This window comes from Parastagonospora nodorum (genome assembly GCF_000146915.1).
Source record: "Parastagonospora nodorum SN15 chromosome Unknown scaffold_2, whole genome shotgun sequence".
Lineage (NCBI taxonomy): Eukaryota > Fungi > Ascomycota > Dothideomycetes > Pleosporales > Phaeosphaeriaceae > Parastagonospora > Parastagonospora nodorum.
This window is the reverse complement of record NW_001884550.1, coordinates 796,347-818,934: the sequence shown is the minus strand read 5'-3', so window position 1 is coordinate 818,934 and position 22,588 is coordinate 796,347. Positions and strand designations below refer to the sequence as shown.

General features: G+C 53.4%; 9 protein-coding genes across 9 annotated transcripts; 7 read left to right on the top strand and 2 right to left on the bottom strand.

Moving 5' to 3' along the window:
* Window positions 1-869: 869 nt before the first annotated feature.
* On the top strand, window positions 870-1,248 carry SNOG_01451 (hypothetical protein; the record flags this gene model as incomplete). Its single annotated transcript, XM_001792037.1, has 2 exons — window positions 870-995; window positions 1,108-1,248. The coding sequence occupies 2 exons, from the start codon at window positions 870-872 to the stop codon at window positions 1,246-1,248; spliced, it is 267 nt and encodes an 88-aa protein (XP_001792089.1).
* A 1,116-nt stretch (window positions 1,249-2,364) lies between these two features.
* Window positions 2,365-3,900, top strand: SNOG_01450 (hypothetical protein; the record flags this gene model as incomplete). Its single annotated transcript, XM_001792036.1, has 2 exons — window positions 2,365-3,303; window positions 3,493-3,900. The coding sequence occupies 2 exons, from the start codon at window positions 2,365-2,367 to the stop codon at window positions 3,898-3,900; spliced, it is 1,347 nt and encodes a 448-aa protein (XP_001792088.1).
* Window positions 3,901-4,361: 461 nt separating this feature from the next.
* SNOG_01449 (hypothetical protein) lies at window positions 4,362-5,828 on the top strand (the record flags this gene model as incomplete). Its single annotated transcript, XM_001792035.1, has 1 exon — window positions 4,362-5,828. One exon carries the CDS (start codon window positions 4,362-4,364, stop codon window positions 5,826-5,828), a length of 1,467 nt encoding a protein of 488 aa, XP_001792087.1.
* A 350-nt stretch (window positions 5,829-6,178) lies between these two features.
* On the bottom strand, window positions 6,179-6,889 carry SNOG_01448 (hypothetical protein; the record flags this gene model as incomplete). Its single annotated transcript, XM_001792034.1, has 1 exon — window positions 6,179-6,889. One exon carries the CDS (start codon window positions 6,887-6,889, stop codon window positions 6,179-6,181), a length of 711 nt encoding a protein of 236 aa, XP_001792086.1.
* Window positions 6,890-7,510: 621 nt separating this feature from the next.
* On the top strand, window positions 7,511-8,981 carry SNOG_01447 (hypothetical protein; the record flags this gene model as incomplete). The annotated part of the gene is made up of 5 exons (XM_001792033.1): window positions 7,511-7,593; window positions 7,643-7,875; window positions 7,929-8,125; window positions 8,185-8,605; window positions 8,719-8,981. 5 exons carry the CDS (start codon window positions 7,511-7,513, stop codon window positions 8,979-8,981), a joined length of 1,197 nt encoding a protein of 398 aa, XP_001792085.1.
* Window positions 8,982-10,039: 1,058 nt separating this feature from the next.
* Window positions 10,040-11,492, top strand: SNOG_01446 (hypothetical protein; the record flags this gene model as incomplete). The annotated part of the gene is made up of 4 exons (XM_001792032.1): window positions 10,040-10,365; window positions 10,415-10,648; window positions 10,771-10,916; window positions 10,963-11,492. 4 exons carry the CDS (start codon window positions 10,040-10,042, stop codon window positions 11,385-11,387), a joined length of 1,131 nt encoding a protein of 376 aa, XP_001792084.1. The 3' UTR covers window positions 11,388-11,492.
* A 467-nt stretch (window positions 11,493-11,959) lies between these two features.
* SNOG_01445 (hypothetical protein) lies at window positions 11,960-14,440 on the top strand (the record flags this gene model as incomplete). Its single annotated transcript, XM_001792031.1, has 4 exons — window positions 11,960-12,155; window positions 12,206-12,456; window positions 12,500-13,613; window positions 13,917-14,440. The coding sequence occupies 4 exons, from the start codon at window positions 11,960-11,962 to the stop codon at window positions 14,438-14,440; spliced, it is 2,085 nt and encodes a 694-aa protein (XP_001792083.1).
* Window positions 14,441-14,876: 436 nt separating this feature from the next.
* On the bottom strand, window positions 14,877-20,204 carry SNOG_01444 (hypothetical protein; the record flags this gene model as incomplete). The annotated part of the gene is made up of 2 exons (XM_001792030.1): window positions 14,877-15,119; window positions 15,462-20,204. The coding sequence occupies 2 exons, from the start codon at window positions 20,202-20,204 to the stop codon at window positions 14,877-14,879; spliced, it is 4,986 nt and encodes a 1,661-aa protein (XP_001792082.1).
* A 782-nt stretch (window positions 20,205-20,986) lies between these two features.
* On the top strand, window positions 20,987-21,661 carry SNOG_01442 (hypothetical protein; the record flags this gene model as incomplete). Its single annotated transcript, XM_001792029.1, has 1 exon — window positions 20,987-21,661. The coding sequence occupies one exon, from the start codon at window positions 20,987-20,989 to the stop codon at window positions 21,659-21,661; it is 675 nt and encodes a 224-aa protein (XP_001792081.1).
* Window positions 21,662-22,588: the final 927 nt, after the last annotated feature.

Sequence of the window (22,588 nt, the reverse complement as noted above, 5' to 3'; positions counted from 1 at the left end):
AGCACTAACCCTTGTCGCCGAAAGAGCGCTAGTGCTGCAATCATGGGAGTGCACTGTGCCCACTTTACTCGCACGCTACTGACGGCTTCGCCCGTAGTCCACGGTCCGAATAGTAAAGACTTTGGCGGAACGTGCTGTGTTGTTAGACGTCTCTCTACTCGTGCTGCTCAAGGCATATTTTCCCTGCCGGCCTATCAGGGTCTTTTTCATATGAGCTCAGTCGAGATGCACGTGACAAGAGTGGTGAATCATCCATAGCTGAGGCTGGAACATCGCCTTGAAAGAGGTGCTTCGTTTCAAACTTACTCTTCGCTATAATTCTCGGGAAGTTTGTTCTCCTTCATGATTGGTCACGGTAAGATTCCGCACGTTCTTTCTCGACCACAGCCTCCTATAACAGCATACAATGGAGTGAACCTGCCGATTATGAGCCGAATTAAAGCCAATTGAGCATACACGCTCTCAAACACCTTGATCGACACTCTAGATCCCCACTGGGACGTTGCAAATGATGTGACAGTGGTACGAGTAAGCATGCAGGTGGTTGTCGACATCAACGGATGGCAAGGTTAGGACCAGGGCAACAAGCATTCACTGTTGTCATACCCTTCCGGTGAGCGGTTTCTATTACGCGTAGCATCTGATACTCGTCTCAATGCATGAATTCACTCCGATCGTGCAGCTCTCGACAAGCGTCTGCGTCACAGGGGGGCGTGAAGTGGTTACACTCGGCTTCTTCCTTGTGCTCGAATGATGGTATAAGTACCGCTTGATGCACCGCTCAGTATAGGAACTCACAAACACAGCTCTTCAAATCATATTCCAAACATCTACCTCCATCTCTACATATCCTCAGATAACTCACAATCATGGGAAAGAACACCAAATTTGTCGCAGCTTTCATCGACGACATCTCGGACAGCAAGCTGTCCGGCTTCCCCAGCCAAGCTACAACAATCGCCAAAGACCAAGACTTCCGCTTGGACATGCAGGGTGTATGTTCCCTTCCATATCGAGCGAGCCTGCATCTGCTCATGGTTATCATTTTGGGCGTCCCGACTAACGAGTTCTCAGTTGACCAGCGGAAGCACGCACTACAATCTGCAGGTGCAGATCAACAACCAGACCCGCATCACTTCGCTCAAGAAAGCCGCACCAAGAACTGTTGCACATGTCTTGGTGCCCACGGATGATTCCTGGACGCCGCAGCAGATCAAGGATGCGTTGACCAACAGCATCAATATCTAAAAGACTGATGAATTCGACTAGGCGGGAAGATGAGAGAATGCCTGGAGGCTACGATGAGACGGGGCCCTTTACCTAGCTTTTGTGATTTGCCGTTTGATACCTGAAGGCTGGGAAGGGAAAGTTTAAAGGCGCCGTACATCAATAGAATGCTCTTCATCTTCAATCTACTACCTTGACTCTTTATTCATTACATGAACGATCTCAAAAATCATATATTCATATCTAGAGTGCCAACTCTGACAACAACTATGAACAAGGGGCGTTTGTTTGTACAAATTCTCATGAGAACGAGTCTTTTCCTTCACTGCCAGCTCCATGGCTTTCCCATACCGTGTCTCCACCGGCATCAAGTAAGGGTGATCTCATATTCTCACCCAATGGATGGTCTGAAAGGTGACGAAGTTGCAACTGCGACCACAGGGTACTACAAGAGTAAGGAAGTGGAGGAGTGTATGCGGAAAGGGGAGCCATACTGAACGGTCGTGATGACGGAGTATAACATTAACAGTATGGTGATACGTATGTGAAATGGGTATCACGGCTCAAGAGCAATTTGCCTAAGTGCATCGTTATAAAGTCTTGGTAGCCCCGAAGTGATGATGGATGTTCCTCGCGCTAGTCAATGCGCTAGGCCAGATAAGACTAGCCCGCGTTTTCATCTAGCTGGAGCGGCCCCACTCACAATTCCCCACACAGCACTCGAGACCATCGCTCTCATGAACTCTTGCACGGTCACCTTTTCTGATCAGGAATTATCGTTGGCTATGCCGAAACATGGCCACCTACCAGGCACTCGATGCCAGTCGTGTCGAGATCCGCTTGCTCACACTCCAGTCAGGTAGCTACGACGAGCCACTTCGGTGCCAGCTGAACATCACATCTCTCACTACCACTATCAACTACAATGCCCTATCTTACGTCTGGGGCGATCATGTCTCATCCGCGTCGATGGATCCAGGGATTTTACTGAACGGAGATCATTTCCCTGTGACGCCAAATTTGTATTCAGCTTTGCGACACCTACGAGCCCCAGCGGGCAGTGATTCCACAGTGCTATGGGTGGACGCGGTATGTATTAACCAAAATGACGTAGATGAGCGTAATCAGCAAGTCGCTATGATGCGAGACATCTATGCCTCCGCAACACAAGTAACCATCTGGCTCGGCGAGGCAGATGAAGATAGCAACGTCGTTTTCGACGCCCTACCAATAGTCACCGGAAGCATACCATGGCCTGATCAGGGAATCCAGTGCGTCAAGATACGCCAGCATTGTGGAAGGTTCTTCTTCAGTTTGAGCGATCACCGCTCGTGGTTTTCGCGCGTCTGGATCTTACAAGAACTCGCGATGAGTAAGACTGATCCCGATGTTGTGTGCGGCTACAAACGCGCACCTTGGTCCAAATTTGTCGCAGCATGGCAGAGTATTGCACGTAAGGCCCTCGTAGACTTAGGAACACGCGTGAAGGAGCCCAGCGCAGACGCTGAAGAGTCTGCTGATCAACACGACAAAATCGAGATCCTTAGCTTGACGAAACTAGATGTCCTCCACGATCTCCGATGCGCAGTTCAGACCCGCGGAGGTGACAGTCTCAAGAGGCTCTTGATGATGTCCCGGACATCAGCAGCGACGGACCCCAGAGATCGTATCTACGGCCTTCTTGGCCTATTGAGCAACGAAGCGCTTGATCCAAGTACGAGCAATACGATTTCTGTTGACTACCGCAAGTCATGCTCAGAAGTCTACGTGGACGCTGTAGCTCATATCTTCTCTCGTGGAGAAGGCCCGTACTTCCTCTCGGGCGTGTTTCTGTCCGGTGGTCCCGCTACTGCACCTCAAATACCAACTCTCCCCGCATCAAAGGTGCAAGATAGCTTGCCATCCTGGGTTCCCGACTTCTCGCGCCAGGAATCTCACAGAATAGCACAGCCGGGAGGTTGGCATTTCCATCCACCAACCACGATGCATGTCTCTGGTGCAGGACAGGGCGCGAAGAACGGGAAGGTGCTCGGTGACGGTCGCACACTCCAAGTGAGAGAGGTCTCATTGTCGATACTGTGTCAGATGTGGCCGAATTCGGCTCCTCACTTGACGCGGTCAAGCAGAATTTGAGCCGTTTCGAGACTATTGCATCCACGGCGATGGATGCGACCTTGTTCGTTTCCACCGCTCATCAAGTCTCATATGCTCAAGTTTAGGGAAAGCGAGCCATTATGGCGTACCTTGGTCTCCAACAAACACCAGAAATCTGGCTATGAGCCTGCGCCTGCGTCATATGAAGCGATGTATTCGGATCTCCTGGCGAACGATATCACGAATACAGGAGAGCAGGTCCACGAGCCACTTGACTCCTCCAAAACAAGCGAGTACGAACAAATCCTTGATTCTTGCGCTGGGAAGAAGTCTTTTTTCACCACCATCAATGGGTTCGTTGGATCATGTGTGCCAGCAGGTCAGCCAGGCGACATTATTGCTATCCTCTTCGGATCGCCGTCGCCTTTCGTATTGCGCCCGTTACCAGTCAAACAAAAAGAGCAACATGTTTATTGGCTGATTGGAGCTTCTTATGTCGGTGGCATCATGGATGGTGAGATGGTCGATGAGCTGTACTGCGAAGATCTCATGGACTCTACGACATTCCTCGTCAAGTAGATGTCGTGTAGAAATCTGCCGACGACTGCGTATCTGGAAGTTGGTTTCGACAAACCTGATCATTGAGAGCTATCGCCGCTAAGAAGTTGTGGCGTCTTCAATCACGCGACAGAAGACCAACGCGGTGCATGGCGTCTTGGCAACTCAAGTTCGCAACCTCAGAAACCACGAACCAACACTCCGGATCCTGCGGGAACACGCTACACCGTTGAAAACTGCGTGCGCCCGGGCCCAGGCACCAGATAACGACTTGGGACCTGCTCAGTATCGTTGGGCAAATTACCAGCCAAGATCGCTTGGTGTCTTGGTAAAGGAATGCACATTTCCCGATACGGAAGGCGGTTAAGCAAGCATTCAAGCTTGAACCATGGCAATGATCTTCGAGGCAGGGTAAGTAAATAAAAAGCTGAGCGACGTGCTGTTTGGCCTGCACGACCAGCACTCATCGTCGCCTCGTCAATATGAAGGTCTCCACTATCCTCGGCCTGCTCCCCGGCGCAGCTCTTGCATCCGATGTCTTGAGCGTTGCCTTTTTCGCCAAAGAGAAGAACCAGCTGTATGACTTCATCTCGGCCAACAGCGAGATCGACTATGGCTGCCGTCCCGTTGTCATGGCGGATGGCGAGGAGCACAAGCTCCACGCCGTGGTCTCTGAGCACGAATTGCGCAGCTTGAAGCGGAATTTGGACACTTCCGTTGTTCGCATCGAAACGCTCGACAACCTCAATAAGCGACAGAGCGCCGTTGCGCCGATTGGAAAGGGCGACCGCTTCAAGAGCGGAAAGGTCGCACCCCGTGGTCTTGGAACGCAGAAGCCAGAGGCGTACGGTGCCTACGAAAGCGCTGGTATTCTCAACGCGGACGAAGTTTACAGCGCGATGAAGGGCCTGGAGAAAGAGTATGGCTTGGAGCTCTTTACTGCGCCACACAAGACCTATGAAGGCAACACGCTTCTCGGTGGTGTTGCGAATAAAGCGGAGAAGATCAAGAAGGACAAGCAGTACATTTACTTCACGTCAGGTATACATGCTCGCGAGCGTGGTGGGCCTGACAACCTCATCTTCTTCATCTCCGATTTGCTTTATGCCAACAAACACCGCATCGGCCTGACCTACGGCAACAAGACTTACTCCAACAAAGACGTCAAGAAAGCGCTTGGAGCCGGTATTGTCTTCATTCCGATGACAAATCCCGACGGTGTCCGTCACGACCAGGCAAACAGCAACCTGTGGCGCAAGAACCGCAACCCGGCTTCCTCGCGACCAAACGAGCCTTTGTCTGTCGGTGTCGACCTCAACCGCAACTTCGACTTTCTCTGGAACTATACCGAGAAGTTTGTCCCTACCGTCTCCCCTGCATCGAACAACGCCTCATCTCAGGCATTCTACGGCACTGCTCCCTTCTCCGAGCCCGAAACTCAAAACATCGCCTGGGTCTACGATGTCTTCCCCAACATCCGCTGGTACATCGATGTGCATTCCGCCGCAGGCACATTGCTCTACTCTTGGGGCGACGACGTCGATCAGTCTTTCGATCCCAAACAGAACCTCTTCAACACCGAGTTCGATGGCAAACGCGGCGATGTGGAGGACGAGGTTTACAAGGAGTACATCTCCCAGGAAGACTGGGATAACATCCGGTTGCAGGCAAACCTCACCACTGCAGCTATGAACGCTACTGCCGGCCGGGCATATGTTCCTCAGCAAGCCGTAGGTTTGTATCCAACTAGCGGTGCTTCAGACGATTGGACTTTCTCAAGATGGCACAAAGATAAGAGCCTCAACAAGGTTTATGGATTCACCTTGGAATTTGGATACCCGACAAATTTCTATCCTACCGCGGAGGAGTACGTGCAGAACATCATCGACACCAATGCTGGCTTCATGGAGTTTATCCTGACCGCTGACGAGATTGGCCTCAAGGGTTAGGTCGACTGTGAAATACGACGTGGATGAAGTGATGACTGAGAAGTATGTAGTAGTAGTAGACATTAATGTATTATGTGCCAGATTACGGGTCGGTGTTCGCACCCAAACAAAAACAAAACTCCACTCGCAATTCGCAGCTAATATTACACAGAAAAAAGCGCTCAGCGGCTGCGTCTAGTTCGACACCAAAGTCTTGAGCTAGATGCAGCGTTGGCAGCAGGCGCAAAGATCATCTCCCGCAGGTTGGAGATGTCTGAATCATGTTAAATCGCTAAAAGCATGCATGCAGTCTGACGCAGGACGTCTGACGACACCTGCATTATTTCTCCTCCCTACGCGCCCACCTCGCGTCAACACACGCCCTCGCAAAGCTTCAGCGTACGTAGATGCGCCTGCTCCAGCGACCAATGCCAATCCTTGTGCTCCTGATGCGCATCCCCAACCGTCCTCTTCAACGTGCCCTTCCACAGATCCGCGACATGATCGAAGAGTAGCTTGGGATCGTTGCTGTCCACGCTATGCATCGGGCGCATGGTCCGCGTGCTGAGCTCGCAAATCCAGCTGCGCAGAATCGTGCGCTCGATGGCCCGGTCGAAGCAGAACCACTCGATGGTCTTGTCAGCCTTGATGGGCATATTGTACTTCTTGAGCTTCTTGGTGCGGCAGTCGTGCGTGCGGAAGCCCAGAGCGAAGCCGCCGCCCTTGACGAACTTCTTGTTGAAGATGTTGGGGAGGTAGGCCACTTCGATGGTGTTGGCGGGCAGCTCGTCGCCGTCTGGGCGGAAGAGGTTGATTTGCGTGTCGGGCCCGATCAGGGTGTCGACGTAGCCGAATGCAGCATGGTCGGTGAGCAGCTTGCGGAACTTGTTGACTGATAGGAAGTTGGTGCGGAAGTGGTAGATTTGGATGGTGTGCTGGTATGATCGGTGCTGCACTGGCTGCGGCACAAACGGTGCGGCTCCTCCACGATCAGGGGGTTCGGTAGCGGACACATCAGTGACGGGGGGTCCCTGGGGCATCTTGCCCTTGTTGTATATATAGCCAGTGCGGGTAGTGGTCATGGTGTAGGTTGGTTGATGTGACTTAGTTGGTTGAGCTTGTCGAGTGTGGTTGATGAATGACGGACTCCTCGTGGCCCAAGAATTGCATTATATCGAGCACCTGGTAGCGCACCTTGCTTCATACCAGAGGTGGTGAGAGTGAAAGGTGACGCTTGTAAGGAGTGATGGACTGCACCATTAGGCAGCAGTCTGATTTTATGAAGGTTTGTTGAGCACGTTGATGCCACGAGTATGGTGGGAGACGCCACTATCAGGATCCAAATCGAGTCTTGAGAATGCTAAATCATTGCCTGAGCCATGATGGGACGAGCAGGCTTCGTATATCAATCACCATCCATGACCATCTCGCCTTCAAACCACACTGCAGCTTCCTTACAATCTTGTCAGGCTGCTTTGTCATGTAGACGTCGCAGTCCAGTCTAGCGGTAGACCAGAATTTTCACCTTTCTCGCTGAGCTAAAGAAATGGGCACTCATCAGCTTCGCACGCGTACCTGTGTGAAAGTGGGCTGAGACAAACACCAACGGAAGGCGCTAGGCGGCGATCGAGGAAAGAGCGAGCATACTCACAGCTCAGGTCTCGCTGAAGCTTTGCTCATTGTTCTAACTTTCAACTTCAATCATGCGAGCAGTCGCGCTTCTTGGGCTGCTTTGCTTGCAGCTTGCACTACCCGTGATAGCTATTCGTGTTACGTCGTGCCAGAAGTACGTGTCCTTCGCACCTGCTGTCCCTCGACAATGCTGATGAGAACAGAGACAACCTGGCCTGGCGTAAGCGACCAGACACTGGTGACGACTACTTTCATCCGGACTCAGGTGTCGTCACGGGCACGGATCCACCACCTCCGCCAAACCCGCGCCCACGCCCACGCCCACGCCCGCCTCCGCCACTACCGCAGCCACCTCGGCCACCCCCAGGGGTCCAAACAGCCAGTGATGAGCTGTGGGATAAGGCTGGAGCAAAAGGATGTACTCTTGGGTGGGGAAGTGAGTCAAAATTTGAGTTCGAACTGCAGTCGTTCAGTATTGACTGTGCACAGTGCAAGCTCAGGACCATGACGCAGGGGCCTTGTACGTACCCGAAAGAGACTCGGCGAGAAGTCTGTACAAGGGCACTTCCGATCTCCAGAAGTGGTACTGGCACATATTCCCTGACAACAAGTTGAAGGAGTCCTTCCATGATTTGTACGCAACTTGGGGCGTTGGTTGGGTCCTCAAAGACCTGGGTATCAGCGATGTACGGCGTTTCTAACTCAAGCCTGGTGGATACATGGAGGTCTTCTGACACCGTTTTAGTACACGAACGAGTACAAAAGCGGCAGGAACAACTTGCTCAACATTGCTCACCAAAGCTACGAAGACAAAGCACTGCCCTTGGAACAGCAATGGTACGATATCGACGAAGAATGGTACCCAGCCACCGGAGCCTCTTTCTCTTTCACCATAAATCCGGACGAAGGCATCATCATCAGCCTGAACCGCGAGTCACCCAAGTGGGCGGTGAAGGACCGCAGCCCACCAGTTCCTGACAGTTATCTACCGAAACTCAACCAGTTCTCGGATGTTGCGTGGATTACTTGGGCGGCGATGCACAAGCCTCCTTGGTCCCAGGAAACGAGACTGAACAACATAAAGTACTTCATGTCAGTGAGCATAACGAACGTCGAGACGCAGCAGATTCTCAAGAGGGCACTGGAAGCGAATCATTGGCATTTGAGTGAGTGGCCGGGACATACGTTTGAGAGGATGTGGCCCGAAACGAAGGCGATACTGGGTAGGCGAAGTGACATGATGAGATACGTAGAACATATGGACTAACAACAAGGACAGGCTCACCCAACGTCCAGGGATTCGCGTACTTCCTCATCCAACACAAGGCTGAGCTTGGCAGCATGTTCATCGAACAGATCCAGGTTTTCCAAGGAGAGACTAAAGCCGAACTACCGTGTATATTGATGCACGTGAAGCAGCCGCTGGGTCAATCTGCGGGGGTGAAGCGGAGAGAGGCAGGGCCAAACATGACTTCAGAGGTACAGTGGCACGACGATGGCAAACACATACTGCGCGTGCATACGTTCCGTGCAAACCTGTAGCGGCTGTCTGGACGTTCGGGTGGTAGAAACATGCCTCGGTGCTCTTCTCTTCACTTTTGCGGGTTGGGTACCGAGGAAGTCGTGACCCTCAAGACGCCTGCCCTGTCAAATGCCACGGAGGAACTCGGAAGATGAAGTCACAGCCCATTCCTTACCTCGTCCTCAAACTCAAAATCCATGATATGTTTACACGGGCCAATTGCATGTTCGCCTTGGAGTTGAAGGCGCTGGAGCGGATCCGGCGGTCCGCATGTGCTCGTGAGGGGACGATGCGGGCGCGGTGACGCTGAAGAAGCGCGCATAAGTTAAAGCTCTCGACTCACCTCGATTCAGATGGACCCTTTATTTGTTCATGTCTTCATTCGTTTCTGCCCCTCACACCACTGCTGGAGGACTGTTGTTGTTGTCCCTGTCGCGCATAGACGCGCCCTGGCTCGGCTAAGCACGTCATGCCAGCCATCACGACTGCCCCGCGTTGACAGGACGAAGAACTGCGCGTGACGACTCCTTGCGCGCATATGCCGTCCCCTCAGGCAATCAATTCACGTACACCCAAGAGTACGATCGTGGGGTAATTACCCGCACGTCCGGGCAAACACAGTTGCAATGTGAGCACGAGATGTCAGCGCTTGGAGCCCTGCGAGGGTACAAAAGCTTTTCATGCCTCGGATGCCTTTACCCCTCTGGCGTCTCCATAGCTAGTCGCGCCGTCCTATCTACCGAAATCCCTCGCCATTTTGCGCGTTTCGGAGCCAGACCGCGGCCTCCAAGCAACCTGACTGGAAACCATTGTTGCAGCTTCACGTTTCCGAGGTTATACCACCCACACCAATTGCCGCCACTATGAGGCCTGCTACTTCTGCCTCCGCTGCTATCCGCTCTGCATCCTCCATTGCACGACTCCCCCGACGACAGACAGCACTTTTGCAACTCGTTGTTTAGCGTCCCAAACTGCTTCCATTGCGACATCGGCCCAGCTCTCCAGCACACGAAGGACCAGCGCAAATAGCTTTACTATCACAACACCGAGCTTTTCTACCCAATTCGGCCAGCGCAGGATGGCGTCTTCTACGGGAATGAACAAGATCAAGGTCAAGAACCCAGTGGTGGAGCTTGACGGTGATGAGATGACCAGGATCATCTGGCAGGTCATCAAGGACAAGTTCATCCACCCATACCTCGACATTGATCTCAAGTACTACGACCTTGGCCTGGAATACCGTGATGAGACCAACGACCAGGTCACTCTCGATGCTGCCGAGGCTATCAAGAAGTACTCAGTCGGTGTGAAGTGCGCGACCATTACACCCGACGAGCAGCGTGTGGAGGAATTCAAGCTGAAGAAGATGTGGCTGTCGCCCAACGGCACCATCCGAAACCACCTGTAAGGCATATGTTCGCAATTGAGGGATTGTCGCACTGACAAAGTATAGAGGAGGAACCGTCTTCCGCGCACCCATCGTTATCCCCGCCATCCCCCGCCTTGTACCCAGCTGGAAGCAGCCCATCATCATCGGCCGCCACGCATTCGGCGACCAGTACCGCGCAAAGGACCGCGTCATCGACACCGAGGGCACCCTGGAGATGGTCTTCACACCCAAGGGCGGCAAGCCTGAGGTTATCAAGGTCTACGACTTCCCTGCAGAGGGTGGTGTCGCTCAGACCCAGTACAACACAACCGCGTCGATCAAGGGCTTTGCGCACTCCTCCTTTCAAGCTTGCGCTCGACAAGAAGCTGCCGCTGTACATGAGCACCAAGAACACCATCCTCAAGGGCATACGACGGAAGGTTCAAGGACATCTTCCAGGAGATCTACGAGGCCCAGTACCGCAAGGAGTTTGAGGCTGCTGGCATCTGGTACGAGCACCGCCTGATTGACGACATGGTCGCGCAGATGATCAAGAGCGAAGGTGGCTACATTATCGCTATGAAGAGTATGGCATCAACTACCCAGTGACAAATTATTACTAACATGACTAGACTACGACGGTGACGTCCAATCCGACATTGTCGCCCAGGGTTTCGGCTCTCTCGGTCTCATGACCTCGGTTCTGATCACTCCCGACGGCAAGACCTTCGAGGCTGAAGCCGCGCACGGCACCGTCACCCGCCATTACCGCGAGCACCAGAAGGGTCGCGAGACTTCCACCAACCCCATCGCCTCCATCTATGCATGGACGCAGGGTCTCATCAAGCGCGGCGAGCTTGACAACACCCCCGAGCTTGTTGTCTTTGCTGAGCAGCTGGAGAAGGCCTGCGTGGATACCGTTAACGAGGACGGCATCATGACCAAGGATTTGGCGCTCGCACAAGGAAAGAAGGACAGGAGTGCGTGGGTAACCACCAACGAGTACCTCGATGCCGTTGAGAGGAGGTTGAAGGCGAGTTTGAAAGAAAAGCTTTGAGTTATTTTGACGTCAACGTGAGCTGGTAGATATCAGAAGCCATGAGCATGTAGATGGAGTCTTTGCTTACGATAATATGTAGTCAATGAACTATCCTCACCTATGCAACAAATTGCAATTGTAGCATGCGTGATGTTCCTCGGCGTTCCTTTTTCTGACAAGCACGAGCAAGTACGCCAGTGTCTCACGGCAGCATGCATGGCGTGTGGGTCTCAGATTGTTTGTCGCACACGTTTGTTTCCAAACATTGCGTCCCATCACTGTCTCTTCACTTCGCTTGTTTCTGATTGCCTCTTCGTCTGGTTGCGAAAACGGTCGCGGATGTTGTAATAAATAATCACATGATGATGGCTTTCACCTCGAGTCCCAACATGGCTACCCCACCCAACTGTGGCCCAGACCCGTTTACAACGGTACCCAACCAGTCCAACGAGAATGTGGACCCGAACCACAACGACAATAACGCTTTCCGAACACCTCTTACATCGCCTACTAAATTTTCGGTCCCAACAACTCCCCCTCAACCAAACAAATCGACGCCACTGTATCGGCGCTTCCTGAAAGAGGTCACCATGTCGCCCGCGACGCCGCCGCGGTCACCAAGCCCAACCAAGAGCCGTAGCAGTCCACCCAAAAGAGGCGACTCGCCTACGAAAGGTAGAGATAGCCCTACGAAGTTGAAGCTCGAAGTCGGCCAGAACGGATTCCACTTCACATGCGAGATTCCCGAGAGCAAGATCGTGCCGAACAAGCCGAACAAGGACGTCAGTACACCGAGAAGCAGGACGCCTAGTCCTACGAAGATGGATAGTGCAAAGGTAGAGGTTCCGTCCCGAGCCGCGACCCCAGTGAAGGGAACGCCTTCGGAACGCACGAGCCCCGCGAAGCAGATCCCGTCAAGACCCCCGTTTGGCTCGCCGCTCGTGAAGAAAGAGATACCAGGAAAGCCTACCGTCAGAAATTTGGCTGTTTTCAAGTCAAGTGCCACGAGGAATGGATTGCCGAGGAAGTCCGCTCATGCTTTGTCTCATACACCCCGTTCGAAAACTACGACACCTACTCCCAACAAGCACGTCGATAGCGCGAGGACATCTCCAACGAGAGCGATAAAGATGGAAACCAAGTTGGTGGAAGGTGTGTCGACGCCACGTAAGGATTCCAAGGATGTACAAGACGTCGCGGAAGCAGAAGTCGCGGAAGCAGAAGTCGCGACCAGCGTGCACGTGGTAGCTGCTACACCAACATCAACAGGCTCGCCTCGACCGCCATTGAATGCGACAGGACAAACCCCGACTCGAATAAGGCGAGGGGCTTCATTCGACATCGGAGACATGATGAAGGGTCTCAGATTGGACGCATCGAAATCGAGGCCTGAGGTAGTGGAGCGCGTGGGCGAGGCCAACATTTCGGAACCACCTACACCGTTGCGAAAGGCGGCCGAGGTAATTCAGCCCATCGTTTCGATTGCGGAGCTACGATCTAAGACAGATGGAGCACTGCCTGAGACGGTCACTGAGACCGTACCCATCCTCCTCGCAGAGCCGGTGACAGAAATTCGCTTCACTTCGCCGTTCAAGATACCGGAGCAGACGCTGCAGTATCGGCCTCTCTTATTCCCACGTCCCGACCCTGAAGCAACCGAGGATGAGCGTTCGCCAGCCAAGAAACATGTCAAGTTCGATAAAGTTTGCGACAGTTTTGCCAAGAAGTCGTCAAGACCAGTCTTTGCTAGAACATCGGGGCAGAGCGGTACTGATCAAGACATCATGCTAGCTATGCAGCAAGAGATGGATGTACTTAAGTTATCTTTGAGCAACTCCCTCGGAGTAGACTTCAGGTTTAGCAAGGGAAAGGAGAAGGAAAACACCTTTGAGCTACCAGTCATGGCGAACTCTACACAGGGACTAGAGTCCAATATGCCAGCGGCGACTAGACCCAAAAGGGCTTTGCTGCGGACTACATCTGAGGTGTCAAACACATCGAACTCAACGACGCATTCGTCCGTCCGGGCAAGCATGTTTATGCACCCGAAGCGGTCTCCGAGTAAGCTTCCTACTCCTCAACTGAAAGCCCCGAAGTGGCCATATGCGAGCAAGACGCCTGTGCAGGCACGCAGGGAGCAGTTGACTGCCGCGAAGGTGGACGAGCATGAGGATCATAAGCAACTGAACAACGCTCACCGCAACGTGCCAGCGAGCGCTTCGCCCATGAAGACTGCCCCAGCTTGTACTACTAACAAAGCAAAGGCACTGAGTTTGACGCCTCGAAACAGAAGTGCTAAATTGGGCACACCTGCTCGCGCGAACGTACCCGTGACCGCCACGCCTTCACGAGCGCGAACAACTCCAGGAGCTCCTACCACGCGTTCAAAACCTTTAACAACACCAGCTAAACCAAGATTCGGTGCCGGTAATATCCTACAAGGTGCTCGCAAGTCCGTCTTCGGTTCCCCAGCGCCCAATAAGACCTCTACACCAGTATCTCGCACAAAGACTCCTCGCCCTGCAACAGCAGCTCGCCCGCCTTCAGGCCCAACGCTCAACTCCGATGGCATCCCGATTCCCAAGTTCGCCAGCGCGCAGGCCATCGCAGGCCGCATCGCCGAATGGAACAGTGAAGATAGGAAGAAAGCTGCGATGGGCACGCCGCGAAAACCAGACCCGACACCGAGCAAACGGAGGAAGATGGATAGTACCACTCCCAAGGATTCACCAGCGAAGCAGGAATCCAACACTCCAAAAACTTCGCCGACTAAACCCTCGCGCCTCGTGCCACCGAAAGTCAAGTCCCTCGCATTGACACCCAAACGTCCGGCTCCTGCTACTCCACAGGCGCAGAACAAAGCACTTGCGCGTCTGAGGGGTGCGGTGCCTAGTACGCCGGCGTCGAGGGCGCTGGATCCGAACGCGTATCGCACGCCGAGTAAGGAGATTGAGAGCAGTTTGGATGCGGCGATTGATCGCAAGATCGAGGAGGATGCGAGGGCTGGGAAGGTATTTACGCCCGGGGGAAATCGCGTCGGGGTGTTGATTGAGGCGAGGAAGTGGCGCTAGTGCAGGCAGGGAGGGGGTTTGGATGTGTGAAGAGTAGGGGCTGAAGAAGGCTGATTCGTCTTGTACCGCACTCTTGAAAATTAAGACAGGGGGGCTGAAGACGGACAGGCTCCTGTGACTCCAGACACGAACAAAACACTCCAAGTTCTAAAAACAGAACCGTCAATTGCCATTTCAAGTCTTACACAACCGATTTTATTTGATCCCAAATCTCTACGTCTGCGAACCCCTCATCCCCCATCCTTCTCACCCTTGAACACCCCGTTTCTAACCAGCCCTCGACGATCCCTCACGATAACTCTGCGTAAACAAATCCCCGTCGTCCTCTTCTTCGCTTTCATCATCACCATCCTCACTACATCCATTCCCCCCTCCCATGTCTCCCGCCTCCTCAGAGCCCTCCTGTCCAAGCGTACGCGACGAAGCCGGGCTCGCCTCACCAATCTCCGAGCGACCAAGAGTATGTGAGGAAGACGGAGAAGGAGAAGGCGTCGCGGAGCGTCCGACAGTGTGCGACGAGGCCATGGAGCTTGATGACGAAGGCGAGAGTGTAGAGCGGCCGATGGTATGGGAGGATGCTTGTTTTGGCGGGGACTGTGCTGCAGTGCGCGGAATGGTTGGAGTAGTTTGAGTTGAGGTGGGAGTATCTGGGGAGCCTATGGTGTGAGAGGAGTTGGAGCTGTGGTCACTTGCAGTATGCTCGGGAGGCTTGCTGGGGTCGTGAGGGCGGTTCATGTTGCTTCAGTGTAGACAGATGGAAAGGGGATCTGGTAGTGGGCAATGTGCTAAAAGCCGGAAATGTGAAGATATCAGAAGGGGAATACAATCAGCATGGGACACAGATGCGAGACACAAAATTGTTTGTTGATTGTTTTGTCTAGTCCCAAATGCGAGACAAATAAGCGCTGGAAGAGCACTTGCCAGAACCTCAGGAGCACCTTCTCGCGGAGACTTAGCCATTCATCACAGCATCCTTCTTATGTTAGCATTACTCAGTTATTTTTGGTACTAGCAGACTCACCCTCGCAACGCTGTAAAGCGGTTTTACGCCCGTCCAGTACTCGAACTGATGCACGCCTTGTCCAACGAGTACCTCCAGCCCGTTCACGGTCTTCCACCCAGCATCTTGACTCAACTGGATGAGCGCCGTGACCGGTGGCTTGTAGGCCATCTCAAGCAGGATCCTCTCCTCGCCACGCTCCGTCTTTACGTCTTTAGCTTTCTCGAAGAATGCGCAGAGCGTCTCGCGAATAGTTGGATCGAGGGGCTGGTCCGCTGGAACAGTGCCAATAGCGACGGTTGGCATGGCGTCCAGAGAAGAAACCTGCTCGGGTGAAGTGATGACCTGCAAGTTGTAGGAAGACGGGAAGTCACTCTTCAGAGCTTCGATCTTGTGAGCGTTGCGACCAAGGAGATAGATCGGGCCGTAGCCCATTTCCTTGAGCGCATAGATGGCCGCACGACTAGTACCGCCGCCGCCGATGACCAGTCCAGCGCCTACACCGTGTGCGCCAGTGTTGCGAAGAATAAGAATCATACCGAGGTAGTCCGTGTTGCGCCCGATCAGACGTGTGATTTCCTTGCCAGTGCTTTCATCGATAGATACCTCAGGTACAATCGTGTTAAGCGCACCGATGGCCTCGACTTCAGGGCCGACACCGTCGATTAGCGGGCGAACATCCTGCTTGAGAGGGATTGTCACGCTTGCGCCGCCAAAATCTGGTGCTCGGATAATGTCGCGAATCGAGCTTGCGTCAGTTGTCTCGTGCAGACCGTATGTGTGCGGCAGCCCTGTCTCGCGGAACAAGCGGTTGTGCAGACGTGGGCTGGGGCTTTGCGATATGGGCGAGCCAAAAATGCAGAATTTCTTGGTCGGAATCTCACCCATCAATGACAGCCCGCGACGGATGTCAGCAGCGGAGAGCTGGCCTGGTGCGGTGGCCGATGGAAGCAGCGGATGCGAGACAGGTGCCATGAATCCATTCAATATGCGACTCAGCTTACCGTGCTCGCCCATGTTGATCGCAATGAGCGGGGTGGGATGCGCTGTCTCAGCCCAGCTCTTGAACTCTGCCAGCGCAAAGTTGTCTTGTAGTGACTTTGCCACGCCCACCAGCTTTATGACGGTTCCATACTGCAGTGCGCGATTGTAGTATTTCATCCACGAGCCATTGGTCCAGCTGAGTTCGCCCTTTGGATCATGGTGGCTGGCGATGATTTCTGTGAAGCCGCGCGTTTCCGAGACTTCACGCAGTACCTCCTCCGGCATTGTCATCTCCAGATCCACGAATTCGCAGCCAAGCCGTATCGCGGATTGGTACAGCGATCGAGCCTCAGCATACGCCTCGTCAGGGAACTTGCCACCCTGCGCCTTCGTTCGCAGTGTGAAAATGACTGGTATGGTTGTGACGTTTCTTAGAATCGTCAACTGCTCAATCACAAATTCTGGCGTAGGCAGGCCTTCTGAGCCTTCGGGATCCTCGAGCAAGTCAACTCTCAGCTCGACTGCATCTGCGCCAACGACGATCTCGGGCAGATCTTTTGCGCAAGGCTCAAGGTTCGGTGCAGACAGACACACAAAGAAAGACTGTTTCTTCTTCTTGATGTCCTGCAGTGTTGAAGTTCTTCCAGTGATGATGTTGAGGAAGCGCCCAATCTCAGTCTGCGTGTGTGCCAACGCCTTGGATCCAGCGGCTTGACTGTGGAAGCGATAGTTACTGCACTCCACATACCACGGCTTCCGCCTTAGCCACACACCCATCATGTCCTCAACGTACGCGGGTCGTGTCTTGTCAATTTGCAGGAACTCGACAACCTTGTTGATGTCTCGCGAGACAAGCAGCACGATGCCCCCACTCTTCTGATAATCCACAAGGATCTTTCGCGCTTCAGGAATTTCCACAATACCGCCACCACATGCAAAGATGTGGCCTGTAGGTTTCTCCTTGACCGTCCTTTGGAGAAGTTCGAGCTCGGCTTTGCGGAATCCGTCCCAGCCGCTGGTTTTAATGATCTCGGGAATGGTCATGCTCATGTGCTGCTCCAAAGCTGTGTCCAAGTCGATGAGTGGCCATCCGAGAGCTCGTGATGCCCAGCCGCCAGCTGTTGTCTTGCCGGCTCCACGCATTCCAATGATGAAGATGGACTTTTGCTGGCCTTTTGATGTGATCTTCTTACCATGAGATTGCTGCGGTGGCTCTACACCAGTAAGCTCAGCCTTGAACTGTTGGTTTAAGATGTCCCAGTATCCCGGCCACGTTTTGCCTGTGCAGTCCTTCTCAAGGATGAGTACGGGCTCGGGTGCGACTAAACCAAGTACGCCGAAGCTCATTGCTACACGGTGATCGTCGTAGCAGTGGATGCCGACTTTAGGTGCATCCAGCTGATATCCACGCCCATCGACCTCAATACCATCATCGAACTGTCTGCACGTGATGCCGAACTTGGCAAGCTCGTCTTCCATAGCTTGGATACGATTGCATTCCTTGACACGCTGGTTTGCGATACCGTAGATACGCGTGGTCGTCGAAGTGCCGTTTGATGAGCATACCGCAGCCAGGACCGATGCAGTCAGGAAGGCATCTGTCATGGGCTCCATGTCAATCTCTTTCACGGCCTTGAGCTCTCCACGAGGCGGGCCTGTTACAGTAGTAGAGGTCTTGGTTTGTTCGACCTTGCAACCCATGGGCTTCAGTACTTCAATCGCGAAGCGTGCGTCGCCTTGGAGTGAGCCTGAACCAATGTTTGGTACCGTGCATGTAGTGCCGGTGATTGCTGCAATGGCAAGTGGATAAGTCGCCGAGCTAGCATCGCTCTCGACGACGTATTCTGCTGGGTTGGTGTACGGCTTGTTGGGAATGCGGTAGGTGTTGGGGTCGCTCTGATCACGCTTAACCTGTACACCAAAGGATGCCATCATTGCGATGGTCATGTCAATATATGGCTGCGAAATGACTTTGCCACCCACGAGTCGTAGTGTTACTGGCTTCTTGGAGTAAGGCGCACTCAGGAGAATAGAAGAGACGTACTGCGACGACACATTCGCAGTTAGCTCAATTTCACCGCTGAACGCTTCAGAACCGAAGCCGCCACAAGCAGAGATACGTAGGGGCAGGCTACCCTCCTTCTCCTGGTAGTCGACATCAATGCCCATGGTCCGCAACGACTTGACTAGCGGGCCGATAGGGCGCTCCTTCATGCGCGCATTGCCAGTCACCACAGTTGATGTAACACCCTCCTGGGCCTGACAGAGAGCGGTCACCGATGTCAAGAAGCGCGCTGCAGTACCAGCATTGCCAAGGTACAGCTCGTTGCTCGAGGCCTTCAGCTGGCCACCGTTGCCGGTAACGACCAATTCCTTGCCATCGTTCTCCCAGGAGAAGCTGGCACCCTGCATCTTCGCGAGTGCGTCCAGCATGACTTGGGTGTCATCTGAGTGGAGCAAATTGGTGATCCGACACGAACCAGTGCCGAGCGCTGCCAGGACGAGCACTCGGTTGGAGACACTTTTTGAGCCAGGAGGTGTACATGTCACGTTCAAGTCGGACGGAATGCCGGGGTGCACGGAGATGCTTGGCGACAGAGCGATTTTGATGTCGCGATCCACGACGGAACTCGCCTTCTTCTCGTACGTCCTGCCGATGCCGGACAGAAGCACAATTTTCTTTACCGCACCGGCATTCTTCTTGTCTACAGCCATGATCTTGATGAGCTCGTCTACCGGGCAGTGTTTGTTCGCCGATCGTCTGCGCACCGTCTTGTCTGCCAGTGATGTCGGCAAACCGTAGCTAGCGATGCATTTTGTCAAGCGCGCGACTGCGGATGGGTCGAGCACTCCCAGGTATCTTGCCAGCTCCGCCTCCTTGACCATGCCGATCGCAACGCACTCTCCGTGGAGGATTTGAGGCGTGAGAATAGCTTCGTAGGCGTGTCCGATTGAGTGGCCGAAGTTCAGCAGATTGCGCAGCCCGCCCTCGCGCTCGTCGGCTGAAACGACTTCTGCCTTGACGCGCACAGAGCCCAGGACTATTCTCTTCAGTATTCCGGCTATGCTGTCGAAGTTTCTGCGCCCGTCGGTGGTCTTCTGGTCCATGGCTGCGAGGATGGCGTCTGCGTTTCCCTCTAGCGCTGTGAACTCCTCTTCGTTCCAGATGGCTGCTGTCTTGACCACTTCAGCCATGCCGTTGATGACCTCGCGCTTGGGCAGTGTCTCCAAAAACTGCAGGTCGATGTATATCCTCTCGGGCTGCCAGAATGCGCCGACCAAGTTCTTGCCCGCAGGCACGTCAATGGCCGTCTTGCCGCCAATGCTCGAGTCTACCATGGCCAGCAACGTGGTGGGCACGTTCACAAACTTGATGCCGCGCATATAAGTCGCGGCAACGTATCCGATCATATCGCCTATGACTCCACCACCCAGGGCTATGATGACCGTGTCGCGCGTGCATCCTTGTGACAGAAGCCAATCTTCTACGGCAGCTTTTGTGCTTCGTGATTTCGACGTCTCGCCAGGTGGGATCGTGTATGTGAGGAGGCGTGGGGAAGAGGCTATCGAGGCAGCCGCGGCGGAGAAGGAGCGCTCGAAGGTGGGTGTGTAGGTTGGGCCAATGTTCGTGTCGGTGATGAGGACGTAGGTGGACGAGGGGATATTTTGCAGCAGATCTTCGGCAATGTAGCTCTGCCACAGTCCGTAGTCGACGACTATCGAGTCTTTGCCCAAGATGTTGACCTTGGTGGGCTCAGCTTTGACTCCGTTGGTCGCCATGGTGGGCTATGACTGTCCCGCAGAAGGTGCGAATAACAACCAACTGTCGATATTAGGCCGCTAAATTGTTCAGGAAGATAGGAATAGTTTTCAGGAGGGACGAAGTATTTGCATCCTGTGAATTGGTCACAGAAGTGCTTTGTGCTGACTGATGTGTAAGCTTCTGTGACTGGTTCTCAATAAAGTTATTGCGCGCCAGCTCCGATCGGACCTTCCCAGGTTGCAGATGCGCTAGCCGAGCCCCTCGCTCCCTGCCACCCCGACATGTACAACACCGTACACCGGACTTCATCTATTCACTGTTCACTCCATTTGGGGAATAGCTCATGGAATTTATGATGCAACCGTCTCTCGTGACTGTGTCTCGAGCGTAGCACGCGGGAAATGATGGGCATCGCGAAGGGACGTAGTGCGTGCTACGTCATAGCATCGCGCACAGCATCTCGCATTGAAAGAGACGAATGTGCATCACTTTATCTCCAAGGACAGTGCACAGCCAGGAACTCATCTGCTTCTGGCTGTAAGAATCCGCGCATGTTTGCAGAAAGGTAGTCAAATGTGGAGGCCTTATTCGTACAGTGAGTCACATTGACTACAAAAACCACAGCATTCTGCCCATCGGTTTTTACATCCTCAAACCTCGAAAGACCCAATACTTTGAATCATGTGGGCTCCAGACAAGGATACAAAAGTCGTGATGGTGACCGGCTTCGTGCGTTCACCCAGAGCAGCCAAAGGCACCCCAGCTAACACGGCCCTAGCCCGACCAGAATACCTCCAAAATGCCGTCACGAGAGTTCATCTACCAATTACCTCCAGACACAAGAGCCACCAATGGCGAATATATCGAGATTTTCCCTATGGACAAACCACTACAGGAGTCAGCTACAACCAAGTATCGCGAATGGCTTGCTATTACTGCCGACCAAGTCAAGCAATGGTCACCAGACTTGGTCGTACATGTCAGGCTAGATGTCAATAACGGGGCTGGAGTCTTCAAGCTTGGGAGAGCTGCGCCGAAAGAGGGATGCCACAATATCCCAGATGTCGATCGTAAGGCTTTCACCCGAGCAGGATACAAAAATGTTTTCACAAAACCAGCCGCTTTTTTGAATACCAATCTGGATATTGACTCTGTTTTCGAAATATGGCAGACTGCTTGCTCCTCGTTGACCTCATCCGTGGCGATGGAATCATCAATGAAGAACGGCACCCTTGAGTTTAAATACAAGTGGGCGGTCGATGTGAAGCTGAGCGACGAGCCAACGTCCTATACATGTGGATATCAGTACTACATTAGTATGCTACAAGCAGAGAAGACGACGGGGAAGAAGGACCATGTGTTCGTGTCCGTGCCAAAGTGCGAGATCAAAGAGGAGGTGCGCTTGTCGACTCAAGTGATAGAGGAGCTCATCAAGGCTGTCGTCGACGTCCAGGGAAAGACTGAGGATCACTAAGCCATTGGCAGCTCCTCGACCTTGCCAGCAAATCTACCGCGATCAAAGCCCCTCACAGCGGTAGCATCGGCGCTTTCTTTGCGGTACGGCGCTTAAAGTGTATCAGACCAAGGAAACTCATCATCCAGCTACTCCGGCAAGACGGAGCTGTACGTAATGTCATTCGCTGGAATGCTAGACCCTGATTTGAGCGTGATGCAGGCACGTGACAGGCAAGGAAGGAACGAAGACGCGACTTTGGCGCGTCCGCTCAATAAGCGAGTCCCACCAGGTTTGCAACTCCACAAGCACGGATCCATTTTCCCCAGGTAATATCTCCGCCTATGAAAGTCTCGAACGTCTCATGCGCCGAGCTCTGGGGGATGATGCGGGTCCTCAGCGATACCTTCGTCCTGGGAGGGGACCTGACGCAATGTTCAGTCACGATAAGATCTAGCTAGTCAGCAGCCTCGAAACCAAGTCTTTGACTTCAGTATTGTTCGACCTCCTGGCGGCGCACGAGTCTCGTGCGTTGACCACTACCTGCTCAGTCAACAGGTCTGACAGGCAGCACTCAACTTCAAACTGTAGTGCATTCTCCACAGTAGGAACCTCCGGGCGCCTACCTCGCGACAGTGTACACCATCTGCCCTGTCCGCTCATTGCCGGTCACGGACACAAGTACAGCCAGCCAAGCCGCTTAGGTGTGCTAAGGACATGTCAAGCCCTTGGAACTCGCAACAGCCACAGTTACGGGAGACGCCACGGCTGAGCCAAGTATAAATGTAGATATAAGATCACGAAGATGCCGTTCTTTCCAGATAAAGTGGATACTTCAACCAAACATGAAATCGCCATTAGCTTTAGGCTCTCAATCCAAGGCCCTGTCCGCTCGGAAAGCTCTGCTCAAGCCTCCGCTTCGATCAAAGTCGCCCCATTTTGGATGCA